The sequence below is a fragment of the Myotis lucifugus genome, unplaced genomic scaffold (genome assembly GCF_000147115.1).
Source record: "Myotis lucifugus unplaced genomic scaffold, Myoluc2.0 scaffold_193, whole genome shotgun sequence".
NCBI classification, from domain to species: domain Eukaryota; kingdom Metazoa; phylum Chordata; class Mammalia; order Chiroptera; family Vespertilionidae; genus Myotis; species Myotis lucifugus.
In genome coordinates, this window is record NW_005871241.1 from 265,651 (window position 1) to 280,565 (window position 14,915).

The 14,915-nt window shown below is 37.4% G+C and overlaps 1 protein-coding gene across 2 annotated transcripts in view; it reads right to left on the reverse strand.

Annotated features, from left to right (window-relative positions):
- Positions 1-14,915, reverse strand: part of NCAM2 (neural cell adhesion molecule 2) — a 394,113-nt gene that overhangs the window by 140,342 nt on the left and 238,856 nt on the right. The window contains exons 4-5 of one of the 2 annotated variants that reach the window (XM_006097004.3): positions 13,231-13,374; positions 5,441-5,578 (exon numbers count right to left, since the gene is read on the reverse strand). In XM_006097004.3, the coding sequence (XP_006097066.1) occupies positions 5,441-5,578; positions 13,231-13,374 (282 nt within the window). The remainder of the gene's footprint in view (positions 1-5,440; positions 5,579-13,230; positions 13,375-14,915) is intronic. The other variant, XM_023760797.1, reaches the window with a different exon arrangement.

Sequence of the window (14,915 nt, forward strand, 5' to 3'; positions counted from 1 at the left end):
CAGCCTGCAAACAGCCATCAGCCACTCACCCAGGTGGCCAGACACCCCAGCAGGACCCCCATCCCTGAAGGGGGTGTGGCCAGCCTGAAAAAAGCCCTCAGCCCCTCACCCAGGCTGGCCAGGCACCCCAGCGGGACCCCCACCCTCATCCCAGGACACTTTTCAGGGCAAACCAGCCAGCCCCCACCCATGCACCAGGCCTCTATCCTATATAATAAAAGGATAATATGCAAATTGACCCTAACAGCAGAATGATTAGGAATGACTGGTCACTATGACACACACTGACCACCAGGGGGCAGATGCTCAATGCAGGAGCTGTCCCCTGGTGGTCAGTGCACTCCCACAGGGGGAGCTCTGCTCAGCAAAAAACCAGGCTGCCGGCTGCCAGTACAGCGGTGGTGGTGGGAGCCTCTTCCGCCTCCTCAGCAGCGCTAAGGATGTCTGACTGCAGCTTTGGCCTGCTCCCAGCTGGCAAGTGGACATCCCCCGAGGGCTCCCAGGCTGCCAGAGGGTTGTCTGATTGCCAGCTTAGGCCCAATCCACCAGGGAGCAGGCCTAAGCCATCATGTGGACATCCCCCGAGGGGGCCCCCGAGAGGGCACAGGCCAGGCTGAGGGACCCCCCCCCCGAGTGCACAAATTTTTGTGCACTGGGCCTTTAGTATACTAGTATACATATATAGTATACATATATATATACTACATATATATATATATTCTAAAGTATGTTATAACATAAAATGCAGCCACTGAGAGGTTAATAAAATAAAATAAAAAGAGAAGTTTAGACATTTTGAAAACACACCTTAAAATCCAAAAAAGAGCATGTATAACCATATGAAAATATGGAAAAATATTTGAGAACTTTTAAAAGTACATCAATATTTGCCAGATTAGGAATGCTAGGTAATTAGAAATAAAACATTAAAGTCATGTGGCAAGATTTCTCTCAAATTTTCAACCAGATGTACCTGTGAATTTATCCATATCCTCACACATTTTTTATTCATATATTCCACCCTCAGCAATATATATATATATCTCCTCAAGTTCAAAAGCAAGAGATACTTCTCCCAGCTTGATTGCAGCCACAGTGTATATTGTGCTTGCTTACATGCCATTGGCCAGAGCAAGTCACATCATCAATTGAGTGAGAGGCATGCTCCTCCCACAGGTAGCAGCATACTTCATATGGCAATAAGCAGTGACGTAGGAGAATACATATTTGTGAAAAACTATACACAGGTATTGAGAAATACAGCAAGCCATAGAGGGGATTTAAAAAACTTAACATTTAGTTTGCTGGTGCTATAGAAGTTAGCAAGGATATCTTTCAGGTAATTATTGAAAAAAATGGAGTACATATTAGAATAAAGAAAATGTGAAGGAAAGTATGCAAAGAGCAAACAGTAGGATAAAGAGCAGAGTGTCTTCCAGGGCCAGGATTTGGCAAAGAAATAGTAGACATGAAGAAATGGTGAACTGGATGGAGCATTTGGTCAGACTTCAGTCTAGCCAGGGAGAAGGGGAGTCACCAATAAGTTCCAGCACGTAGTCCAAATCACTCACTTTTTTATTGTTTTATTTTTAAATTATTATTTTAATTAATTTTATTGGGGGCGACATGTGTTAATACGATTATATAGGTTTCAAATGCACAATATTATGATGCATCATATGTATACTGCATTATGTGCCCACCACCCTTCTGTTACAAAATGAGGGTTCAGTAAATATCAGCAGCTATTATTAGTTAAACAGGCATGTATGTGCTCTGTAAACCTAAATGAAACTGTTTTAAATTGTAACAATGATGTGTAATTAGAGTAGAATATAATGTGCCATACTGTTGTTTATATTGTCAATCCTGAGATTTTCACATTCATCATGTAATACAGAATAATATTGTCCCATTTTTAGCAACAACAACAACAACAACAACAACAACAAAAAACACATCAGATGCAATAAGAGAGAAAACTTGCAATGTAAGTTGGGAAGAAGGACATAGAATGAGTCAAATTATGTAACAAGAAAAATAAGGTAATGTGGATAAAAGTCTTGCTTTTGTAATATTGTTATTTTTGCAGTGTCAAACTTTTCAGTGAACATATTCAAGAGTTTGTATAAGAAAGAAAAATACAGGAAGCTGATTAAGGAGACCTCAAGATTTAAAAGGAGCCAGTTAGCAGGAGAGTCAATAAAACTGGAGTGGAATCATTTTCTGCTGAAGTAAAGGCAGCATGTGAGGGAAAGCACACATGTCTGGGGTCCCGAGTCAATGCCATCCCTTGGCAGGGTCCAACTGCTTCATCCAGAAGAGGAATAAATCGATGGTTGATTTTATTGTGTTATTTTGAAAAAAAGAGGTTTCAAGAATTCTAAGGCATGAGAGCCTGTGGTTATAAAGGGAAAATGAGACTAATTAGAACCGGAGATAAAGCGATGTTCAAGCAGAAGTCAGATGAGGTTCTTCTCTAGTTGATTCTGTTGGAGGAAAGTAGGATGCGGAAGGAGAATGTTTTGCTTTGGGGAGGGTCAGGGTGTTGAAGACAAAAAGAACTTAACCTACATGTTTGATCTGAGTGACTTTCAAGAACACATTCCAGTGTTTATCGCATGTGAACCTTGGAATAATATAAAATAAACCTATAGAACTAACTCCAGATAGAATGGAGACCAGGAAAGGCTTGATGATCCAAACTTTGTCAATTGGATGGGCTCATACCCGACTAACCCTTCCTTCAAAATAAATGACATCATAAATACACAAACATAGGTAATCTATGGAAACAGATTAGAACATGTTACAAATGTATTAAAACAGAAATTATATTCACAGACTGGATACAAGTGGTTAACATGCTATGTCTGCCAAATGTATTTCCTTCTTAATATCAGACTCAAGTTAATGTTTTAGTGTAAAAAAGATGTTCATAATTTAATTTTTACATAAATGTGTACCATATTAGTAGCAAATATTTACATATCTTAAACTTGGCACTTAAAAACTTTATATATAGCCCTAACTGGTTTGGCTCAGTGGATAGAGCGTCACTGTGGACTTAAGGGTCCTGGGTTCGATTCCGATCAAGGGCATGTACTCTTGAGTTGCGGGCAAATCCCCAGGAGGGGGGTGTGCAAGGAGGGCAGCTGATCAATGTTTCTCTTCTTCATTGATGTTTCTAACTTCTCTGTCCCTCTCCCTTTCCTCTCTGTAAAAAATCAATAAAATATATTTTAAAAAAAACTTTAATATATATATAATATATATATATAAAACTAAAATTATAATCCCCATTTTTATAAGAGAATATTGAGCACAAGGATTTGCCCATGACAAAATACACTTATATATGCCACCTTCAATTCTTTTGAAAACAAAGCACAGTAGACAAGAATTAATGAATAACGGCAATAATAAACAAACTGAATAGCTACTGTTAGTAAAGCTACTGTAAGTCAGTTCTATTTATTATTCTATATAATAAAAGTGTAATATGCAAATTGACCAAACGGCCAAACAGTGGAACGGCTATCTGAACGACCATCCGGGACCATGCTAGAACACCCACTGGTGCCAGGCCAGCCAAGGCGGGTGCAATATGATTGGTCAGGGACCCGGCCATCACCCCATGATCGCCCGGCAGAGAGAGGCCCAGGCCACCGGCTGGCAGGGCAATCAATTGGGGGGCTCCATGATTGCCCCAAAGAGGGAGGCCCAGGCTGTGGCAGGTGGGTAGGGTCTCCCTCTGTGAGGGGAGCCTGGGTCCCGGGTGCCAGAGGGAAGCTGGTGCCAGAAGCCGGGGGAAGGAAGGCCTACTCTTGCATGAATTTCGTGCATAGGGCCTCTAGTGTATAATAAAAAGAGAAAGAGATTAGAGGTACTTATAGATATAGATACATACACACAACTCTATATTTAAACCTATCTTCATGCACTGAACTATTCCTGTTATATTGAAGGTCAAAACCATTACAGTCTGAGGTACTCTTAATAAATAGTCTTCCAGGCTGCATGCCTAAAAACGGCCTGTAAAGCTAGATCTCCTCTAAAGGCTAGTGCTTTGGTTCCCCCAGGAGCATGTGTAGTTTCTACCAGCCTTGCCTGAATTCCATTTCCAACACCACATGTACCATTCCATTCCATTGCTATTCACAAAGTCCATTTAATTATAGAGAAGGATAAAAAAATGGCAGCGAGTCAATATTTTCTTTCTCTTTGAGAGTAATATTGTGGTTAAACTACCTTGGTTCCAGGAAAGGACAGACCAAGTAACTCTTTTAGATCTATGTGAAAATTCTAGGGTTCTCAGTCTCTTTAAGAAACCAGAGAGATAACTCGGGGAGAAGATATGGAAGTAGGTACATTTATTTTCCCCTGTCTCTTCCCTAATCCTTAGGAAGTAGCTAACTCTTTAATTCATATCTTGTCTATTATAAAAATAATAGTTTATATTATTCTTATAGAATCCTGTGATTATAATTATTATTTACTTGGTATTATAAAGAAAAAGAAAAACATAAAAGTGCATTTATGTAGTGTTACTACGAGTATTGCCATATGGCTGAGCCATAGGTTGCTCATGGCTCAAAGCTTAGGGAGAAAAGACTGGACCATAAAACACTTCCTTTGCCAGGAAAAGTGGCTTTGATTTTTGTCTTGAAGACAATGAGAACCTCATGCAAATTTTAAGGGTTGAAAGGTTTGATGGAGAAGAAGTTGGAACTGTGAGACCGAGAGTAGAGAAAACAATTTGTATCAATTCAAGGGGAAAAAATGGAAAAGGCAGAGCTGTTGAAAGGCATGGTTACAGAGACAAGAGTACATTTGAGATGTGAAAGAAATACAACGGCCATGCCTTGATAAGAGATTAGATTACATGTATTATAACATAAATATATCTGTTGTTCTCCGAGAATGTCACAGTAATGCAGGCAGGGGATATAACAGGAGAAACCAATTTTGGATGAAGGGGATGCCATCATAATGCCAGAAATTTAGTTTTTAAGGTCCATTAATACTTGAAAGGGTAAGCTTATAGATTCAGTTATTCAATTTGAGAAAGCCCGCAAAGACTATCAAATGGATTACTATAAGGAACGGCAACAAGTATTTCATGTAATATCAAAATAAAATAAAGTATAATTCTTAAGGATGTCTCATTTGGAATTCTTTCAACAACAACAGTGTCAGCAAAGGCAACTATCTTCTCAGAGATATTTTAGGAGAGGGGTGATGATGTTAAATAAGTCGTGGATCCTGTCCTTGAGAATATAATACATATACCAGATGCTATCATTGAGGTGAGAATATTTCCTCTACGCATAGAAGTTTATTAGAGAATTCTTGAGCATTGAGTTTACATGGTAGCCTTTTTAATAAACATTTTGCCAAAACAAAGCAATAAAATATGTACAAATTTTTCTCTGCTTACCATTTACAATAACGATGATATCACGGAAGTCAATTTCACCCCTAGCCTCCACTCTTCCTTCACATCTATATATACCTTCATCGCTTTTATTGATGTTGAGAATCTGCAGGTTATTGTTGGCTAACATGGCGAACCGATCTGGAAGGTAAGCAAAGGGAGGAAATTATATCAGTAATTGAAGGCAGAGTCCAGTGTGCTCCAAATTGCCAAGAGTTAAAAATATGGCACTTGTCTGACACTATCGAACATTTCATCAACAAACAAATCCAAATTTGAAAGTAAAATGTAATTTTGTGACTTCAATTTTTCCACTCCACACTGACTTGTTACACCTTTCCTCTAAAATGCATTCAAGATTTTATTTCTACATAAAATGGTTAGGCTATTATTTTCCCCTTGGTACTTTGAATGCAGAAATGATCCACAAAAGAACAATGTGGGCAGATTAGATATTGCAAACATGAAAACGTTTTGACTGCAAATACTGTATGAAGCAACTTGGGTATGGAAAACGGTTAGAAAATTGATTGAATATCCTTCCTCGCACAATAATTAAAGGAATAATTTTGCAGACCCTGAGGAGGCAGCTTAATGATATAATAATATTCAAGTCACATAGAGGACATGTATAATGGTCATATCTTGAATTTACTTGAAGGCTTTTCTTTTTTTCTAAATGCAAGATAATCCATTTTAGGAATGAATAGATTAGACTTCATTAATATTATTTTAAGGTTCCTTTATATGTGTATTGTGTGCACATGCATTCATGTAAAAGTAAGCTATTATAGAGCATGCATTAGTGATTGCTTAAAATAATCTGGCTATCATTAGCGGCATCTCAGCCTGTCAGTACTTTCCATATCTGGCTTCAGTTTTTAATCATCACAGTTTTGTTGCAGTGTTAAGACCTTGTTCCTTCTTATCAATTTAAGAGTGTTATGACATCTAGTCCTACTTTGAAACCTGTAGGAGCAATAACCTAAATTCCATTAGTTAATGCATATATAGATATAACTAACATCATTCATTTGCTGGTACTATAATTGAGATACCTTGGTGAGTAAGAGAGATACATTCCAACATCATGGGGCCTTTTGGAAAAGTAGATATGCTATTATTTTAAGGTGTACGCCTCTAGGATATTGCCTGTTAAACTCTTAAAGGTTACTTTTTTGGAGCTATTCCAATGGTGACTGATCTTCCCCTACCTGATGGCTTGATTAGGAAATTAAGGCAAACATGGAAGCCACATGAGAAAAGGGTAAAGTAATGCATCCAATCAGGAATCAGCCCTGGATGGGATTCCTGAATAGATGCATCAGTTATTGAATGTACCCCTGATGCCACCTGGACTTTGCATGAGTGAGAAATAAACAGCTATAGTATTAGGTGATTTAGGATTCAACTCAGATTTGGGGTTCATTTGCCACAGCGAATCCTTAGTGCAAGAGGAGAAGTTTGGGATATAATTACAAATAGGGCAGTGATCAGACTACAGGAGATCATTGAAACAGGCAAGCAAGAGGTAATTAATATAAAACGGAAATGTGCTGGTTCAGAGGCTCCCTCAGAGAAAAACAATATTGATTATAAAGCTACAGACACAAGGCTTTCAGGCCAGGAGAAGAAATAATGTTTATTTCTTATGTTGACTCCAAGAAGAGAGAAAAAAGCATTTATGGAGATGTTTTCCCCTGGTGAATATTCTCATCAAAAGAAATATCAGAGAGAAAGAAAGTCAATCTGCAAGAAATTTTAAAGAATAACACAGTAACTCAGAACTCCTAAAAATTCATAATGTTTGAAAGTCAAGTAACAGATCCTTGATTCAAGCATGTGGCTGGATATTAAAATGAAAAGCAATTATAAGTAAAAAAGTTCAAATTCAGAGAGAATGCACTAATCATTCTTAGATCAGTGTGATATTATTACCATATATTCTAACTTATTAAAATATAATCTTTTAACTATAATGTTACTGAATGATTTGATTTTATTAAGAAAAATAGTAAGGGGCAGCATCATTTTAATGAGAAAAGCAATGCTTGTTTAAACAGAGAAAGAAGAGTTAGAATCTACGTAATACATATTTCAATGGAAATAAATCAATGTTCCTTCCAACTGAAAAATTATTTTTCAAATGGCCACTTCATAGATCATTTCTACTGTCTGAGACAAAACTTAGAATATTAGGAAACTAGGTATTATCTTCTAAATCCAAATGAATACATACTACTGTATATGTTTAATTACATACAATTTTTCCATCCAGAAAGCAAACTACATGAAAATTGGATGTCAAATTGTTACTATGTGTATAAAGTCCCTATTCAATGGTGTCACCAAACTATTAAACCAAAGTAGATCATTACTATGTGTTTGCAGAAACATTTGAGGAGAGCATTGTTTCAGTCAATCACACATTAACTATGGATATTAGAAGTAATAACTGTTAGAAATTAACTGATTTTTCTCAATAATACAGAAACCGAAATTTACATTATTGCTATAAGTATTAAATGAAATGAGATAATACCCAATAAGGTATTTGTTTTGTGATTCTTTAAGCAGATTCTTTACTAAGTCCTCTTTACTTTTCATCCCATAGCCATTGATGGCTTGTCTCATCTACTCATCTGACCTCAATTACCATCTATATTTTGAGACTCACCTTTTCTTCAGACTAGACCAGTGGTCGGCAAACTCATTAGTCAACAGAGCCAAATATCAACAGTACAATGACTGAAATTTCTTTTGAGAGCCAAATTTTTTAAACTTAAACTATATAGGTAGGTACATTGTTATTAACTTAATTAGGGTACTCCTAAGCTGGCCTTTGCTAAAAACGTCCTCAATCTGATTGAGGTACGTTCGCTGAGGTTGACCCCTTCCAACTCTCCCATCCACACTCATCTTGTATACTTGTTTCATCTATCTCCTTTCCGAAAACCGACTTCTGCGCATGAGCCACGAAGTTTTAATCGCACTGTATATGCACGCCCGCACGTGGTATTTTGTGGAAGAGCCACACTCAAGGGGCCAAAGAGCCGCATGTGGCTTGCGAGCCGTGGTTTGCCGACCACTGGACGAGACCATATGTCAATTCCAGAACTATTTAACATTCTATCAGATGTACCTACTGAGTAGATTTGTAAGTACTTCAATCTCACCATTTTTAAAATTTAGCTCACTACTGCCACCTGAAATTTATCATATGGTACTCCCCAGCTCTGTCTTCAAATGTCTTTACATTGAACTAATTGCCCAAGGTAAATATAAGTCATGGAACTATTTGCCCAAGTGAAATGTCTTATATCCACCTTGACTTCTCCATTTCCCTCAGTCTGCATATCAATCAAATCCCATGTCCTATTACACCTCCCTTTATCATTCTTAGTCACAATCTCCTTCTCCCACCAGCAGTTATTTCATTAGGATTTGAATTGTTCTCAGAACCTAGTTTTTCCTTGACTCCAAGCCAATTCATCTTCCTTACTGAATCACTAATAATCTTCTCAAATATATGTCAGCTCATGTCACTGCCTTGATTTAAATCCTTCAGTCATGTCCCCTTTGGAAAAATTCCAAATTCCTTAGCCAATATGTCAAGGCTGTGTTGATTTGGCATAACCTTTCCAGATTCCTTTCTTATTAGCCCTTCATTAACAAATAATACCTTAACTTTATTAGTATATGTATTCTAGTTGTACTATTTATAAATTCTAGAATATGTAATGAACAGATTCTAGTTTCTGAAAAGTTCCATTCATGCTGTCTTTCACCACTGGACCACTGTGTGTGCTGTTCTCTCCACCACTTTTTACCTGTTCATACTTAAAGGTCACATCTCTCTCTCTGCAGGCATCTTGGAAACCCTTCTCTGCTTGAACTAGTTTAGGTGTTTTGTTTTGTTTTTATCACCCTCTGTTATTGCACTTTACTTATCATAGAGAGCAGCATACCTTGTTTTCACTGAATTATCTATTTTTTCTACCAATTATTAGTATTTTGAAGCCAGTGAACTTATTTACCTTGTTAACCATCAATAACCATGATGTAGCATACTAATTTTTGAAGACTAGGTGTTCAATAACTATTGAATGAATCTTATACTGGAAGTAAAATACATAAACGTTTTATTGAACAGTATGATTTTATCTGTAGTTTATGATGCAGAAAGGGCACTTTGTTAGGCAATAATCAAAACATTTTAGAAAGTTTCAGAGATAACATTCAAACTGACTGAGGTTGAATGGGCATCAGCAATAGCCCAGTTTTTCTGTAAAACAAAGATAAAGGAGTCGTTGCTTATTTCCCTCAATAACATATTGCAGAATCTGCACTAATTATGCTATAATAAAATACTTAGTTAAATCTAGATCATTGAAAACCTTAAACCAGATAATCTAATTCTTTTACTCTATTAGAGTGACAATGATTGTCAGGATATTAAACTTTTATAACAAAAATGTCACCTTTATTCCCTACATGCTTGGATTCTTTAGCATATGAATCTCCTTTCAACAAACAACATAGAAAACTCCACTTTAAATATTCCGTTGGAATTTTAACTCTGAGCATTTGCCACACACCTCCTACCAATAGCACAGCTAAGGAGATGGACATTTCCAAGTCTTCATGGTTTCATCTGGAGACTCTAGACTTTACTCCTGTACCATACGAAGGCTCCAGGAAGTTACCTGGGCACACTACATTATTCTAAATCCCCATACCTGTTCCTTTCATAGTTGTGAGCCTAATCTTATTTCAGTCGCTTTAATAAAGAGACCACGTGAGGTATAACCAGATGGAGAATAGTATTTATTTTTTTAAAATATATTTTATTGATTTTTTACAGAGAGGAAAGAAGAGGGATAGAGAGTTAGAAACATTGATCAGCTGCCTCTGACACCCCCTACTGAGGATGTGCCCACAACCAAGGTACAAGCCCTTGACCGGAATCGAACCTGGGACCCTTCAGTCCGCAGGCCGACGCTCCATCCACTGAGCCAAACCGGTTAAGGCGAGAGTATTATTTCTTGAAAATTCATTATAAACATACACATTGCTGGATAATAAATGTTCCTCTGATATTAAGAGGCTAGAAAAGTATGTCCTTCCTCACAATTCATCTACACCCTTTATGTCCTCCAGTGAAAGCAACATTACGTCCTTTTTCTTTAAAAAAATTTTTCCTACCATGCAATTCAGGGTTACATTTCATTTTTAAATCTAGTTTAATAACTTCATCCACATTGGATATTCTGATTTTTTATATAATATGAACGCATATAATTTTGGTAAAATTGATTCCCAAGATGTAAAACATCAATGAGAAGGAATGAGAAAAAAATGTCATTTATTGAAAAATGAATATAGTGACAAATATTTTGTTTGTTCATTGAACAAATATTTATTATATGCCTAGTGTCTTATTTAAAGTGGATATAATAGCCCAGGGTTTACCGATGAAGAATCTGAATGAGGTACAGACCAGTTAGAAAAGTTGTTCTAAGCTTTAGGGCAAAAAAATAAATAAATAAAGAGTGTTGCCATAAAGGAATCCAAGCTTCTCATCATTCAATCCTAGGATCCAGGAAAAAAAGTGTAAGCTTTAACCTAGAGGTATCACTCCTCCATCACACTACACTTGACTATCAGTCATTGCTTCAAGGCTTTTGTTCTAGGCATCTTTTAAAAAGTGCAATTTATTTCAAATACTTTTTACAATGAAGGTTTACAATAAACCAGATGCACACTTGAAGCCCCCAATTAGGCAATCTGAAAATGTTTAGACATTGTCATTTAATTGCCATAAAAGAACTACCTTTTTTTTATTATTGAGAGGCAAAAAGCTGAAAATATATTGCCTAATTTATGCATGTAGCTTGTTAATAAAATCTGAAGCAGTTATCCTAAAATAAAATAAGAGGAAATAAAGTATTATTTTTACTAACATTATAATAGAAGAGTTTTAGTCAGCTTTTTAAAAATATCAAAGTCCAATTTTTTTTCAAAATTAAAAAAATGATTAATAAATAATTATGATACATTCTCTGTTTATTTTCAAAAACAGATATTCGGCTTTCTTTCCTTTATGTTGTAAAAGTTCAAATCTCAGAATCACAAAACAAAATCATCCAAGAGGGAAAGTATTTTAAAAGATTCTATTATTTTGTATCTCTCTGAAATGCAGGTGCATTGAAAACTATTCTAAATTGAAAATGCTCCCAACGCACAGTGGTAAAGCAGCATAATGTAAGCAAATTATGCTTTCAATATCAGATGTCGTATTAATCTAGATTTTAGCTCAGTCTGAATCAAAATCTTAAAGACAATTTGAATGCATGTACTTTTCTTCCTATTATCCATATGCATCTTACCATAATATTTAAAACACGTAGGTGGCTTTGAAAGAACAGTGCCAGAATAATAAACAGGATTCATATAGATGTTACTTTCAATTTAAGTATAATGAGCCCATGGAATCATGTTTGAATGATAATATGTAGAATTTGAATGCATCAGGATTAATTCCTTAATTTACTTAGTATCCTTGTACTATTGGCATGTAATTTTTTTTCTTGAATAGATCAGGGGCCAGCAACCTCTTCTGTAAATCTCCTGATGATAACTATAGTAGGCTTTGTAGGTCAAACCACCTGTGTCACAGCTGCTCAAAACAGCCATCTCTATATATAAAAGCCTACGCAACAGTCTGACTGGTAACTATGATGCGTACTGACTACCAGGGGGACAGATGCTCAATGCAGGAACTGCCAAGCTGCAGTTACTTGGCAGCAGTGGTTCTCGGGTGATGCACACAGAACCAGAGATGAGGGAGCCTGATTCCAGGGTGCATCACCCGAAAACCACCCTCTCCAATCCAAGACCCCTTAGGAGATGTTAGAGAGCTGGTTTCGGCCCAATCCCCACAGGCCAAGCCAAGGGACCCCAACAGTTCACAAATCCATGCACCAGGCCTCTAGTCCTATATAATAAAAGCCTAATATGCAAATTGACCAAATGGCAGAACGACTGGTCACAATGTTGTGCACTGACCACCAGGGGGCAGACACTTAATGCAGGAGCTTCCCTCTGGTGGTTAGTATGCTTTCACAGGGGGAGCGCTGCTCAGCCAGAAGCCAGGCTCATGGCTGGTGAGAGTCTCTCCCATCTCCACAGCAGCCTCTCCCGCCTCTGTGGCAGTTGGACATCCCCTGAGGGCTCCCAGACTGTGAGGGCACAGGCTGGGCTGAGGGACACCCCCCCCAAGTGCACAGATTTGGTGCACCAGGCCTCTAGTATATGATATGTAACTATTAAGCTTATTTGTACTCTCATAACACCTTACAAAAACAGAAAAGGCCTGAATTTTTCCTGAGGTCCATAGTTTGCCCACCCTTGATATACAACTTTAAGGTTCTCAAAATAGTCAATTGACAATTAGGGTCACAAATTCCAACTTCTATGCCCTAGCCGATTTTACTCAGTGGATAGAGAGTTGGCCTGCAGACTTAAGGGTCCCAGGTTCCATGCCAGTCAAGGGCACATGTCTGGGTTGTGGGCTCAATCCCCAGTAGGGGGCCTGTAGGAGGCAGCCAATCAATGATTCTCTCTCATCATTGATGTTTCTATCTCTCTCTCCCTCTCCCTTTCTCTCTGAAATCAATAAAAATATATTTAAAAAAAATTCCAACTTCCATATTTGGTCAGGTAGATTCAGTTTTTGAAAAGGTGGCAATATTATTAGAACATATAACGTAGGGAGTTACCAAAATACTAACTGTCGGAAATAGCGGTGACTTCCTCATTATGGTACAACCAGCTGACGGCAGGTGCAGGCGAGCTGCTAACTCGGCAAACCACTTCTGCATCTTCTCCCTGTTTGAATTCTTGAGGTGATACCACTTCTCTGAAAATGAGCTTTTCTGTATAAAGAAAGCAAAACAAACCATAAAAGTATTATCGCTTATTTCTCTCAATAACCTGTTCCAGAATCTGTGTTGATTGATGGGATAATGAAGTAGTTAATCAAAACAGGATCATGGAAAACCTTAAATCAGATCATATGACTCCTCTGCCTGGTAACTTCTTCCCACATCGCTGAGAAGAAATTCTGAAGTCCTTACAATCCTACCCCAGGTCTTGTATGAACTGAATGAAGTCTGTCCCACACTCTGATCCCAATTTCTCTCTCTTCCTGCACTCCGTGCTCCAGGTAAATTGTCATCTTTTCAATTCCTTCAACAGTCCGCATTTGCATGTCTTAAATTCCTTCCCATTTCTGCCTGCCTGACCTCCAAATATTTAAAAAAAAAGCCATCTTCCTTCCCACTCTCACTGTCCTATACCATGGATAGTAGCATCTATGCATTTTTTCAAAGCTTACTTACTAAAATATCAGCACCTAGTGGTTGGTGACATCTCCTGTTTTAATCATTACTGAGTCTATAGAACTCAGAATATTGTCTGCCATGTTGAAGACATCCAATAAATGTGGCCAACTAGTGAATGAACAGGCTATGTGTGCTTGATGAGAAATGTTCACAAAAGTAATTCAGTGTTTTTGCGGAGGAAAAAAAATAGATTTCTTTATTTTCACAAATAAAATATTGTGGATCTTCCTTTGCAACATATAAAGTAAGAAAACTATTTCTTACTTGTATGCATATATGCATAACCTGTGGACACAGAAAATGGAGTAGTAAGGACCTTGGGGGGGGGTGGGAGTGGGCTGAAAGAGGTTAATGGGGGAAAAAGGAGGACTTGTGTAATACTTTCAACAATAAAGATTAAAAAAAAGAAAAAAATATTTCCAAATATGAGCTTAGAAACTAATGGGGGTGGGGGGAGAGGCCAAATTAAGAAAACAAGGGCGACAATGTGCCAACAATCCCCCTGCTCATCAAAGAGGAAGCCATGCTGGGGATATACTTTGGCTTTAAAAAAAAAATCCTTTTCCTGGAATAATAAAAAACAAAGTTCTAAGAAGCGATACCTTATAAGCTAGTATTCAAAAATCTTTATAATTTTTTCACTGGTAGAAATGCTAACTACCACATATTAATTGTAAGGCATTGCTCTACGTTCTTTATGTAATATTAATATAGCCCTCAAAAAATCTATGTATGAGGTAGGTACTATTATTATACCCATTTTATAGGTGAAGAAACTAAAGACAGATGGGTTAGGTGATTGCTTAAGACCACTAAATGAAGTGATGCAGCCTGGTTTCAAACCCAGATAGTCAACAGTGTTCTTAATGAGGGTAGTGATTCCTAAGAGTGAGAAGGGGAAAAGAAGTGATGAATTTCAAATCATAAAATGAAGTGTATGCATGGAGATGCTTGTTAACAAAAGGCCTGGTGGTGCAGAAGCTGGCTAGATATCCGTCTACACTAGTTGAGCTTTCAGCTTTTCCTCTGTCTATTCCTGTTCACTGACTCTTCCCCAGTTCTATTCCAGACTG